Source organism: Achroia grisella, unplaced genomic scaffold (genome assembly GCF_030625045.1).
Source record: "Achroia grisella isolate CSIRO2021 unplaced genomic scaffold, CSIRO_AGI_Agris_v1 utg1186, whole genome shotgun sequence".
Classification (NCBI taxonomy): Eukaryota; Metazoa; Arthropoda; class Insecta; order Lepidoptera; family Pyralidae; genus Achroia; species Achroia grisella.
This window is the reverse complement of record NW_026712592.1, coordinates 1,836,084-1,849,560: the sequence shown is the minus strand read 5'-3', so window position 1 is coordinate 1,849,560 and position 13,477 is coordinate 1,836,084. Positions and strand designations below refer to the sequence as shown.

The 13,477-nt window shown below is 31.2% G+C and overlaps 2 protein-coding genes across 6 annotated transcripts in view; one reads left to right on the top strand and one right to left on the bottom strand.

Annotated features, from left to right (window-relative positions):
• The window catches only part of LOC131854477 (DENN domain-containing protein Crag), a 34,993-nt gene extending 26,219 nt beyond the window's left edge, over nucleotides 1–8,774 (top strand). For 2 of the 4 annotated variants that reach the window (XM_059205598.1, XM_059205597.1), the window contains exons 27-35: nucleotides 1,207–1,284; nucleotides 3,081–3,310; nucleotides 3,478–3,602; nucleotides 3,869–4,051; nucleotides 4,272–4,362; nucleotides 4,457–4,639; nucleotides 4,885–5,041; nucleotides 5,498–5,614; nucleotides 6,436–8,774. In XM_059205598.1, coding sequence (XP_059061581.1) covers nucleotides 1,207–1,284; nucleotides 3,081–3,310; nucleotides 3,478–3,602; nucleotides 3,869–4,051; nucleotides 4,272–4,362; nucleotides 4,457–4,639; nucleotides 4,885–5,041; nucleotides 5,498–5,614; nucleotides 6,436–6,625 — 1,354 coding nt within the window. In that variant the 3' untranslated portion in view covers nucleotides 6,626–8,774. The remainder of the gene's footprint in view (nucleotides 1–1,206; nucleotides 1,285–3,080; nucleotides 3,311–3,477; nucleotides 3,603–3,868; nucleotides 4,052–4,271; nucleotides 4,363–4,456; nucleotides 4,640–4,884; nucleotides 5,042–5,497; nucleotides 5,615–6,435) is intronic. The other 2 variants (XM_059205600.1, XM_059205599.1) reach the window with 1 other exon arrangement.
• A 95-nt stretch (nucleotides 8,775–8,869) lies between these two features.
• LOC131854479 (uncharacterized) lies at nucleotides 8,870–12,445 on the bottom strand. 2 transcript variants are annotated; one of them, XM_059205601.1, is made up of 3 exons: nucleotides 12,127–12,445; nucleotides 11,525–11,743; nucleotides 8,870–10,834 (listed from the first exon to the last, which is right to left on the bottom strand). In XM_059205601.1, the coding sequence occupies exons 1-3, from the start codon at nucleotides 12,331–12,333 to the stop codon at nucleotides 10,157–10,159; spliced, it is 1,104 nt and encodes a 367-aa protein (XP_059061584.1). In that variant the 5' UTR covers nucleotides 12,334–12,445; the 3' UTR covers nucleotides 8,870–10,156. The 2 variants fall into 2 exon arrangements, with proteins under 2 accessions (XP_059061584.1, XP_059061585.1); XM_059205602.1 differs by having other exon boundaries at nucleotides 12,228–12,319.
• Nucleotides 12,446–13,477: the final 1,032 nt, after the last annotated feature.

Sequence of the window (13,477 nt, the reverse complement as noted above, 5' to 3'; positions counted from 1 at the left end):
ACCCTTAAATATTATTCTTATACAAATTATTATTAGATTTATGTATATGTATTGATATAAAATTTCCGTTTATTTACCACAATAATAACTCTGTAAATGTATCTAATAATTTTAACTATAATGTTGGAATAATAATGCTCGTACATTGATGCTTGGAAAAATTGGTAATTATTGTCTTAGAAATTTAATGGAATCATTAAGAAATCTGGGAATTATCACTAGCAATTTGTTTCACAAATAATCACATACCTATTATGTTATGCAATTTAGGCATGTTTCATTTATCATATTTGGTTTTTGCTATAAATGTTTTATTAAATAGTTATACAGCTACTATTTTGGGTCTATGTTATTGCTATTCATGAAACCAAAATATTTCAAAAAGGGCATATTACAAGTCAACTAAACGTTACATATTAATATTATACATTTATCATTTTATTTGTACATTTGATATAGTATCGTGCTAGTGCTTCCCATACCGTAAGCCCAATAATTAAATGTAAAGAATATTTTAGTGTTTTAACATTCAAGTCGATTTCTCAATAAAAAAATAATAATGGTATTTTTAGGAATTACAGTTGGAACTGTTAAAATAATAGCACTACCAATTATGTGTATTTTGAACACAATATTTTTAAAATAATTGTATCCTAGGGTAATATTTTTTTTTTATTGTACTAATCTCAGTTTACCTCATGGTCGACTGGGAGAAAATGCCATATGGTGTTAAGTCCACCATTTGCACCTGCACATGTATTTCTACATTAAAGTTTTAATAAATAAATAAAATATTTCTGTATTTTATAATTACCTTTATCGTACATGTATTGTGTAAAAAATATATATCTGAAGGTCAAAATTAACATTTGTGGCTTAAAAACAATAATTCTTTATTGGATAATATTCAAATGACTTTCAATTGAAGTAAGAAGTAATTTATTAAATTATACAGTTACTTAATTTAAACTTTATAGCAATATCTGTCTTCAATTTAGCTTGATATGGGATAGTCAGAATGAATAACTAACATTCAAAGCTTAGTTCTAAATTGAGAAATCGTACTTTTAGCCCAATATTGCTGGTTTTATAGTAGAGTTAATTAAAATAAATATATATGTAACATACACCCATATAGTATAAACACTTGTACATATTACAAACGCACTCAATGTCACAAGTCTGCTAGCTTGTTTGTTTTCTTAGACGCTATTCGCCAGCCAGACTGTCCTTGCGAAAGGAAAACATGAAAATCGGAAAAGCAATGATCGAGACCTATTTCAGGTAAGAGAAAACACGCTTCTCAGACATTTATGTGTTTTAAATTTTGTCCTAATGCCAGTTTACGTATTATACATATTTTTCAATGACTTAGACGTGGTAGCGTTGAGAAGAAATATCTTAATGTTATAAAGCAGTAATTTTTGATTTTTTATATATAAACAAAAAAAAAGACAGCTTTATATCAATAAACTTAAAATTTTCTTTTACCTATAGACAGTTACAGCCAGTAACATTTATATTAATAATAATAACAAATGAGACTTTCTCATTACAACAGACATACTTTATGTCTGTTTGTTATTTTTTCACGACTCACGGCATAATGGATATTAATAAAATTTGATGTGAAGATAGATTGTATCATGAAACTCTATCTTATTCTATAATTAAAAAAAAGTCAAACTAAGCTCAGTCTAAGTTACGGGATACTGTTAGTCTAGTCATAAAATTGGAATCCATATTAATATGAATATTTCGTTTACTATAATAAAACATAACGTTGGTTATAAAAAGGTACAGTAACTACCTAAAAGGAAAGACTTTGCAGGATATTAGGATATTAGGACATACTGCGCCGATGAAAACATAGTAACTTTCATACATAATGAATTTATACACAGACAAACATTAAAAATCTAAACTCAATACAAAAATATATGCCTTATCATATAGGTTGTAAGTTAAATCACACAAAAAATATCGCACCCTTAATAAATAAATTAGCTACAAATTACAAATTGTGAGGAATCGACTCTTAATTTTTAATTTTAAATTTAATTCCAAATAAAATGATGTTAATGTAGTAGTCCATTAAGCGTGTGATACTAGCATAAAACCATTGACTTCCAATCTTGATTTGCATTCGTTGTAGTGGCATGACTGGAACACTTAATTTTATTTTTGCGAATTTAAATCTTTGTACCCATTGATTAGAAATAAAGCATGAATTTTATTACAATGTGTGTGGCTTGGTTACTAAAAAGGATCAAAATTTTCATTCCCGCATAAATTAGGATGTGCACGTTACCGTTTAATTGTACTTGTGAAGTCAGAATACATTTATTTCATGCTATGTGTCATGCCAGCTTTGCATGCCTGTTTTTTTTTCGGACTACTGGTACTGACTACTAATGCTGTTGGCCGCAGCTGGCCTTTTTTGGCTTCATCGGACGTTAGGGGGCGAGTATAGACGGCACTCCAAACCCGCGGAGGGGCATATGGAGCGGCTAAAGGCAACTCCTGCCTGACGGATAAGACTTTAGTCTGAGGGCATCACTAGGGGTTCGAACCTCGGCTCAGGCCATCGTAATATCGATCCCCGTTTGAATTGGACGGGGGATCGATCGGAGGGGCGGCCAGCTTTTGTCGTATGGATATAAATGGATTTTCCCTCTGAGCTGTTACGATCAATCAAAAGATTAGAATTTTAGAATGTTACTCCCCAACTGTTTTGAATATGAAAACTTGCAATATTTTATCCGATTAAAAAAATCTTTACTATGTTTGGATACAATATATTTTATATTGTAATAATGTTAGCTGTTAGTTGTGGTATGGTGAATGAATTACTGGAATTGTCCAGTTTATGCTGGGTATATTTGAATGTAATACGGTAGGTAACACTCGGACTAATTTAATTTATTATTGCTATTTCCATCACTGAAGTGACAAATTTTTTGAAGTCCGTCATATTCGTATTAATTACCTTTTACTGTAATTAGGTTTGTAAACCACTAGTCCACGGCGCTATTTATGGTTTTACTAGACTTATACTAAATAACAGATAAATTTTTCAGTCCCTCAAGTATAGCGGGAAAGAAATCGAATGAACTTCTACAAAGTGGGCTGAGCAGCCTCAAATCGGCAGCAACGAGTGTGGCGAAGAAGTTTGACGAAATGAAAGAAGTTATATCGGCGAATTCAACGCCGGTAAAAGGGACCATTGGTAATTACGCCACCAGTGCATTAAACATCCTGATAGCTGAAGAGGACTCGACTGACGGCTCATCAGAAGTAACTACTGACGGTGAGTACGGAGATATTGTTTTTATGTTTACTCAGTTGTACAAGCAGGGCATTTCACTCATGTTTGAATGATTAGATCTTTAATTTTGGAAGTACAAGATGACGATATAAATCAAGCCTAGCGTTGCCACATGAGCGACATGTCGATTAAGCTATTTTTATTCACAGAGTGGAATGGCACTACATCGTTCCCGCGCGCTTCCAGCGACGCCGAACTTGCATGTGCGATGGAACGTGGCTCGCTCGCTACACTTCTCTCGCATTTACCCGATAATCTTTACCCCACACATAACGTAAGTTTATAATCTGAGTGAGAAGTTCTATATTTTAAAAGCTAGAATAGTTTCTTTGTTTTCTTTTATAATTGCAATATTTTGTGTACTGCAGCAAAGTCTAAACTAAGCGAGTACTGTGAACGTTATACTTATACGATATATGTGCTAATCTTATGTTAAATATGCTTTGAAAATTATTATATGTGTTTCAGCTTTTAATCTTGCGTCAATACGAATTTATTTACCAAACATAGGATAGCTCTATATTGACGTTTTGTTCCCAGGAGCAAAGTACGCAGACCCCGGTTAGCGTGGTAGTTCACATGTCGTCATGCTCGCAATGCCACCAGTGCTTGGCGCTGCTGTATGACGAGGACATAATGGCGGGTTGGGCGGCCGACGACTCGAACCTCAATACCCGCTGCACTGCCTGCGGTCAACACACTGTGCCACTGCTCACTGTCCAGGTCATATATCTAAGTTTCATTTAATAAAGGTTTTTGCAAATGCTTTGCATAGAATTGAAATACTATGCAAAGCATTTGCAAAAACCTAATAAAAAAAGTAGTCAGGAATTTTGGTGGAAACAGTTGTAGTGTATATTTACAAGTATTTTCACCAAAATACACGTAGCAAGATATTTTGTAAAAGCAATGGGGTGTTAGAATTACATCTTTTTGTTTTCAGATAATTCGTACTAATCAAACACAAACCGAAGTGTTGAACGTGCCTTATTTGAATCCTCTCGTGCTGAGGAAAGAGTTTGAATCTATTCTAGGTAAACCAACTTGTTACATTTCTTAAAACATTTGTACATGATTTATGTATGTTTTCTATATTGTTTTTCTATGTATTTTGTATTTCTTGTACAGGTAGAGAAGGTGATGCGTGTCTCTCGGAAGCTGATTTCGTAGAATCGCATCCAATTGTGTATTGGAATTTGGTATGGTTCCTAGAACGTGCCAATATTGAGAACCATTTGCCTGAATTGTTATGTCCCGATTATCAGTCCAAGTATCAAAGTTCCGACGCTTTGACTGACGTCGAGAAATTAGGTAAGTAAAGAAATAAATAATCTAATAAATACAAAAGTAATCCTGCACAATTAACACAATATCATCTAGTCCCACGGTAAGCAGAGCTTATGTTATGGGTACTACTGGACAATTGATATAAATATTTAGATATTTTTTTGTGAGAATACGTATACATAATATATATGAATTTTACTGTAATTTAGTTAGTGTTAAATGAGAAATACGTATTTGAGACAAGAATTTCAATGAAGTGATTCTAACAGGCTGCAGCGTCCAATGCAGCTGGGATGTAAGCCGCCTGCACAGTGAAGCGGGCGCAGCGCTGTATCGAGCGTGGCGAGCTCGCCGCACACACACGCAGCACTCGCGAGCGCTTCAAGCGCTTTTACTCACCGAGCACCACGCCAATGCCACTCACTCGTAAGTACTATTGTTAACGATTGGGTAATCTATAGTCGCGGGTATCGATACATATAAATCATTGAATTCATTCGTACAATGGTATAGAAAATTCTTAATTTAAGTAAATAGTCATAGTTATTTTTTTAATCTATCGCTCTTTCTGAAAGCTGTTTTTTATCGGCATACATACTACACATATATGAGACGAGTTAGGAGCCGATTTTATATTCATAACAATAAGGTTTAAATTATTTTGATGACGAATTTACATTCGGTCTAAATTCGTGTAAGGTAATTTATGGATTGAAAAAATATATATAGAAAGAAAACATCCAGATCGATAAAAATAATCATCATCACAAGTAAAACGGTGTGTAAAACCGCTAGACTAAGGATGTCGTTATGAAAGTAAACTGTGTAGATACGTAGATATATAAATGAATTGTAGGCTGTATTTTATCTTTTTCATTACAGTGTGGCATTAACCGTGCTTAATGGCTTGCTAAGCAATGACCTATCCGATGCTCTGCGTAAACTTGCGTCTTGGCGGGAAACCACTTCTGGGAACAAACGGTACCACTCGTTCTACCGGTAAGTAGATACTTTTGCAATATTAGTACACACGTTTTACTTGTTATTGTAAGAGAGACGTTTGCATAAAAATGGCAAATGCACTTTATGAATTAATTCTATTTTTAATACTACTGTTAAAAATAGAATTTTTACCAATGTATGGTAGAATTAGTTCTGTTCATATATTTTTTTATTTCTAAATATTAATACGTTAGCAAAAGCTTTGGACGCTTTTTTACGAATATGAAATTTCGCACACTTATAATTAATTTTGCTCGAATTTCGACCACTAGGAGACCTACTAGTGTACAATAAATATGTCGTCAAAATTGTTATCCCAGAGGTGTCAGGTAAACGACATTAGTGAAATCATCTGACTTCCGTGATACAGTCCATGTATTGCCATTCCAAAGGACTATGATATTATGCATTTCTTGTCCTATAATTACTGGAAATGTATGGAAGTCACTACTATAACATATATATGTCGCATCAGGTGTAGTATCTTGAGCCGACATTGTAGGGTGGCGTTGATAATAACGATGAAGATATCAAATAATAGACGGATAATAGGTTTTACTCGATTTTTTTTATTCTAAAACTAAAATCACTCAACGCGTACAGTTCCCAGGCAGATTTATCTTCGACCGCTCCTCGCAATTTATTGAGACAACTTTTCTGTTCGTCGTCCGGACTCCATACAGTGCCATCTAGTGGCACTTCCTTTCTATAATAATATTATTATAGAGAGCTCTGTCATAATCGGAAATTGCGACATATATATCTATACAAAAATTACATTCTACTTCCAGATTACAATAATTACATAATATTTCCAGAGACATCCTGTTCCTGGCAATGGCAGCTCTGGGGGAGTACAACATAGATCTAGTCGCCCTACAGAGAGAATATACACGAGCTCTCGAACAGCTCGGCGACGAGGTACGACCTCAAGACCAACCGCCTTCTCCCACCGCCGTCTGCTGCAGGCACTACTTCAAACGACTGGCCCTCGCATTCGAGGAATGATACTTACTTTTACTTTAGAATTACAGTACATCTGCATGCAGCGCATTATTGAAATAACCAGCGGTATTTGTACTTCTCACGAAGGTACCGATTCCGAAGAGACACTCTCTAAATCAATCGCTAAATCTGAAATTTTGATTTGTGACATTGCCTAAGGTATTATTATCATTATTAATTTTGACTTAAAAAGACGACATGAATTAATAATGATTTGTCTTTAGCATGGTAATTTGAATATTTAATTTTAGAGAATGGTAATTTTCAATCGAATTGACTATTTTAAGGTGAGTTTAGTATATAAAGAAAGAGCACAGAACAAAATTTACTTTATAGAGCCAGGTGGGTTTGAATTAAAACACTATTTTTCAATCTTTTTAGAATCGCGACCCACTAAATAGTAGAACAGTAAAATGTGACAACATTTACTACAATACGTTCAAGACACTGTAAAGTTTAAAGTTTATAATTTACCTTAATCTTAGTGGTTGTTGTAGTATTCGTATGTAGTCATACATAATTATTTTGAGATATCCATCATAACACTAGGCATTTACTGCAGTTTTCTTCTTCATTTGCACAGAGTGAAATAAAATTTTAAAGAGAATATTGTATTTCTATTGATCGGAACACGAAATTATTCCACTAGTGCAACAAATCGGATGTGAATTAATGTTGTAAACCCAAACGAAGCAAATAATGTATAATTTGTTTGTGATTTTTTACATATCGACCCTAATTAAATTAGTTACATTTTCGTGCCATTAATATTAGTTCCTTTCATATTAGTATACATGGTACATACACATTTTTATTGAAATTAGAGTGTTCTATAGGACTGTATTACCTGTCAAAAATAACACAATGTATTTTATAAATTATACTAGTGATTAGCATACTGGAATATAATTGCACTTCGAAAGATTTAGCAACAATTTGATATGTACGGTTGTGAAGTTACAACTTATCAACCCTTAAAACAACAGCAATTGCCTGCTACTTCGTCCGCGTGAAATTATTTTTATTAAAATAAATAAAATTTTTAAAATAAATGTTGCCTAAATTACTTCTTAGAACTCTTAGAGCTCTCTGCAAGTCAAAATCGGTCCAGCTGTTTCAGAGATTATGAAAAAAGACATATTTTTTTAAATAAAATTTTGATGTATTCAAGATCACTCATACTCTATCTATCTATCTACCAGTAACATTCTATTTAACGTTTTAGTTATAAAACCGCAAAAGTAGTTGATTTTTTGAGAGGTAATGCAGATGTTGTTTACTTTATGAAACCTATTTTAATCTAAGATATTTTTATACGTAAATTGCAGAGATGAAGTCACTCGTATTATAAAGACATTGCAAAGATATAAACTGCTTAAGAATGAAATACTTTATGTGTGTGTGTCTCTTAACACAACCTGGGTTGGAAAAACGTCATTATTGAATAAATATATTCCATAATGACGTTTAATTATACATTTAAGTTTCAATTATGTAAAAGAAAATATCGCGTCAGTGCCGTCCATACAATTTCACGCGAAAATAAAGTATGCCATTTGAATCCGACGAACTTCTACAGCCCGTCCAATTTGTTCGGGATACTCAGTTTGGTATTGCTCCACGTATGAATAAAAATAAATAACTGAAGTATCGTGGAAATTAATAAAATTCAATCAAAAACTATTAATATGAATTTAGATATTTGAAATATTGGTAGGTTTGATAATATAAATAAAAGTCGTTATCCATTTCGCCCACTTATATTTATTTGACAGATATTGCTTGTGACGCAATGTTTGTGTATATACAAAAAAGTATTCGTAAAAAGCACATTGAATATAGTATTTTCATTATCAGTGTGTTTTATCACTTCTTATCAAAGCTATTTTAGAAATTATTAAACATTTCAATTGTAAATTTCAGTGTTTTCACTTCAATAAAAGAAATTGTTTTTATGTATAAAATATATATTACTAATTAATTATGAAGTAATTTGATTGCTGTTTCTTATATTAATCATTCTGATTTTCGCATATCTATTAGTTTAAGAATGTGGGTGCTACAGGCAACTGTATGGGTTGAAACACGAGTGTACATAGTATTGTTGTATATTGTAGATTAAGAGCCTGTACGGCTGTATTCAAGAGTTGTAGATTTTTTGCTTAATTGTGTGATGTTAGTGACACAGTTAAATTCGTAAACGAATCGTAGGATATGTTTGTTATTGAGTGTGTTCACAAGGTCGCATTATTTGTCTTTTTTTTTGCCATCAAAGTATTATCGAACTTTGTTCATCTGTAAGTAATGTTATTATTATTATAAATTCAGAATAACATAATAATTCATTCCAGTAGTTTTTTTTTTATAATTAATAATACTATTTAGATTAATAAATTTCCTTTATGGTTCACTAAATATTAAATCTTCGAAGACGATAATGTGACTGCCAAAATTCGAAAGTATTTATAGGTGTCAAAAAAATAATTAACTTTAATAAATATGATAAAATCATGTTATTCATTTAATGTAACATTAAAGTTACTGACCACTCCAGTTTCTTCACTAATTTGATAACAATTGGTATTTCACCTGACAATGAGTGATATTTACTACACTGTATAATTGTTTTAAAAATGTACTCTCATACTATGTAACTTATGAATTGCAAAATCATAATTAAAATGTAGGCCTAATCAATAATATAATTACAAATTATATTTTTGTTAATTTCACGATAGCAATAAAGTAAAACTACAAATTATGTAATGTTAGTACACAGTTAAGACTCGAAAAAATTCAACTTTTTCAGTAATATGAAGACTTGTAATCATATATTAAACTATATTATATGGAGCAATGATACTCATAATAATAACCATATATCATAGTAGGTTATAATTGTTATTCATCAAAATTTAGTTTAAGTCTACAGAATTGATTACAACAGATTTATATTACTCGTGTATATCAGATTAAATATATATATATATATATATGTTTTTTTTATAAGGCTAGTTAAAAATGCGCTATTGTTCAGTAATTATTTTGCTAAAGTACTCAACACCCGAATAAATTATTTTAGCAGTGGAAACTAAGCTATATAATTTACATGTTGTGATGTACCAAAACATTAATATTTTAAATTTACATTTAGAATTTTCCTTTTGTTTTTAATTAGCCATGAGAGACACTATTTATTTAGTATAGCCTCGTAAAGTGATCATTTTATAGGCCATATTTTTTATTCCATACATGTAATGTACAATGGTGATATCAAGACATTAATGTATTTTTAAAATAATATTGCTGTATTTAATGTGGAGTCAGATCACATACACATACTAATGGGGAATGATATGCAATCCACACAATATGCATACTTTTATTATATATAAACTAGTTGTGTATTAGTCATATTGGTTGAAATTGGTTATTTTATTTTGGACAAATGAAATGCATATAATTTTTATAAAAAATATATAAGGCTTCAATTCTATTTGTTTTATTTAAAGTGCTATTTTATGACATCACAATTTAAGACATACCTACAACTCTATACAAAAATCTACCATCATGATCATAATAACAGTCATTTATTTTATATGTTGCATTTTTTTTGTACGCTTTCTTGGGGATCCTAATTCTTTCGGGATAAGATCCAAAATTAAATATATTTTTTTCTTTTTCTTTATATTCACTAATTTCTTTGTCTTCATTATTTACTTCATACAATTGTATTTCTTTGTGTAATTTTTCTGAATTCATTTCAGGCATATTAGAATTAATTGTATTTAAAATATTTTTATCAGGTTCATTGATATCTTTGCCATCTTCTAAACGTTTTTTTATTCTTTCTGTTAATTCATTTAAAGTAATTCTTTTGAGGTCACTTCTTTGTTTACTTCCATTAGTGTGGGTTTCTTGTTGTCCAATATATTTATGATTACCTGTATTTTCACAGTTCTCCTTGGCCGCGCACCTTTGAATGATACTTTCAAACTCACCCATTTGTTCCTCAGTTACATTAATTTTAATTGATGTTTTGTTTAGTGGTGGAATTGTCCTTTCAGAAAATTTAAGAAAATGTTTATACAATTCATCTGGTATGTCTAGTGTTCTTTCTTTGATTTCCTTCCAGTTCCTCATAGCTGAAGCATCATGGCGTGCAATACGCTGTTCTGTTGCTGGCTTCCATGGATACTTCAATAGTTTCTGTAATATATTTTTAAAAATAAACGGCATTATAACATTTCCATGTTACTAGTAAACTACAATACTAATGGTGGTAAAGAAATTTCTTAGTAATCTAAATATTTTCAACCTGGTGGTCTCTCTTACTAATGTAAATAAAATATTTTCAAAGCTGTTGCAACAAGCACAAGCTGTTTTTTCTTTTTCATTAATTACATCGCCATTTTCAGTAATTTTAAATATCACATTTTAATTGGCCAAATATCATATTTTAATACTAAAATTAAAATCAGATGTCACAAAATCTAAGATGAGGTGTGACTTATATGTGATTTATCTTACATGAACTTTATGACTTAAAATTCTTTGTTATAAAATGCCACACTATACTATGTGCACTGTAGCATGGTGCGGGTGACAGTGGCCTGTATTTATATCTTGTAGACTAGAACATTCTGGCCGAGTTGAATATAAGTCATTACAGTTATTTATGATTTAATATATTACGAGTGCTACAATTGTAACAATAAATCATAATTTCTTAACTTCCAAATTGTGGCAACTTTCAAGAGTGAAACGAAACATACAGAAACTCGTCCGCACCATACTACAGCACATAGTCAACCCTTCTTTCCCCTTAATGTACCGTAATTAATGGATGCCTAATAAAAGATAAGACAAATCTCCAAATTTTGTAAAATAAAACAATACCTTCACTACAGGAACTGTGACTGGAAAGCTTTCCGCTAACCTCTCAGGTGTCCATTCCTCAGGTTGTGTATTAGCCAAATGACGTATTTGTTCCTTCTCACTCCATGTCAAAAGATTGGGCATATTTTCCTTGAAATATTTTTCTTTAACAATTTTATGTCTTAATTCATACTTCCCTATAAGTGTTTCATTCAGATGCTCATTGTAAGTCTCGCCCATCTGAAATAATTATGTAAAATTTAATCAGTATTCAGTAAGTGTTAAGAGCCAGCTTATTTTAGAACCATTGTAATACTGTTGGTAACAGTCAGCCTTTACATCATCAGCATAAACAACAGTAATTTTCAGATTTTACTAAACAGACATCCTACTTGTGAGCTGAAATATCCATAGTAGATTATTAAAAATAGAAAATACTCTTCAATTTATTATTTTTATTAATTTATTTACTAGGCTACATAAAGTAACCAGGCAAGAATTAACAATGTTCATTGGATTAAAATATTGTTGGTTTAAATAGTATTGGTTTTCCCTATACTTCAATTGTCATTAACATTGTTTTGATAAAGCTGAAAATTAGATACTCCATAATAATTACATACATTATAGAAATCGCTTTCAGATTGTTCGATGAATTCTTCGGCGTCATCGTCCGTGACTTGAAAACCGTCTTCTCTAAATGCTTTAATCCTATTGTCCAAACCTGGATTCTGTCCTAGACCTCCATCTCTTAGTCTTCTATTTCTTAAACTCCGAATTATTATCTTATCACAAATGTGATACCATGGTCTTAATTTAACGGCGAACATATTATAAATTACAATATGTAGAACAAAAATATTAGATTATAAAACAAAACCAAACATCTCATTGCAATTTTAACAAAAACATAACCTCAAATCTGCGTAATGACATAATAGTGCTCAGCTGACTCATAAAAAACCGGACATACATATAAGAATCGTAATTTTTTTTTAAATATTTAATCCAAGTATTTCATTCAATAAAATTATAAATAAAAGAGTCAAGTTTTGTTTTCAGACATAAAAGTAAAAATATTTTCAAAAATATAATTATTTAACAACATATAGTAAGAATATACCTAGTAATTTATTTCTGACTCGGACATTACATAAAACAGTTTTACTTTCCATTTTACTGTTTAAAATATTTCTAGTTTTTACGCCTTTATGTACTAACTAAATTGATTCTTTGTATATCATTATTACATCGTAACAAAAATTATGTGACTTTTGAATTCAGATAATTTTATGATAAAACCGGTAATATAGACTAAAGGATTCTTTAAGAACTAAAGACTAGGAGTACTCTATAAAGTACGTGATTTTCTAAGTGAGAAAATGCGTAATCACTCTATGTGATTTATTAGTTCTGTCTAAACTCAATTATGCGGACACAGTCTATGGAGGCTGTCTATTAAATCGTACAAAAATAATAATACAGCGCGTGCAGAATGCATGCGCACGCTTCTGCTTTTCTATACCCCCCCGTGCTCATTTTACTCCCTATATAAATCAATGCAACTGGCTAAAAATGGAACACAGACGATCTCTACATTTAGCAGTATTGCTTTTTGGAGTGGTGAAGTATAAAAAACCAATATATTTATTTGAAAAACTTTCATTTTCTATGCGAAATCATCGATTGTCACATCCCTACATGATCTATCCTCAATATAAAACTGCAGCATTTCGTGGAAGTTTTAAATATACTGCCACGAAATGCTGGAACAATTTACCACCCCCGCTTCAAAATACTATTCAGTCAGTTTCGTCTTTTAAACATAATTTTAAAAAATATTTACTCAAAGTACAAAAATTTTAAACGTGGCAGATAAATACAGTATTTTTATATACATATATATTGATTAAATAAATAAATATATTCAAGATACTTATTACACAAGTCTTTCTATCAACACTTTTTTATCCT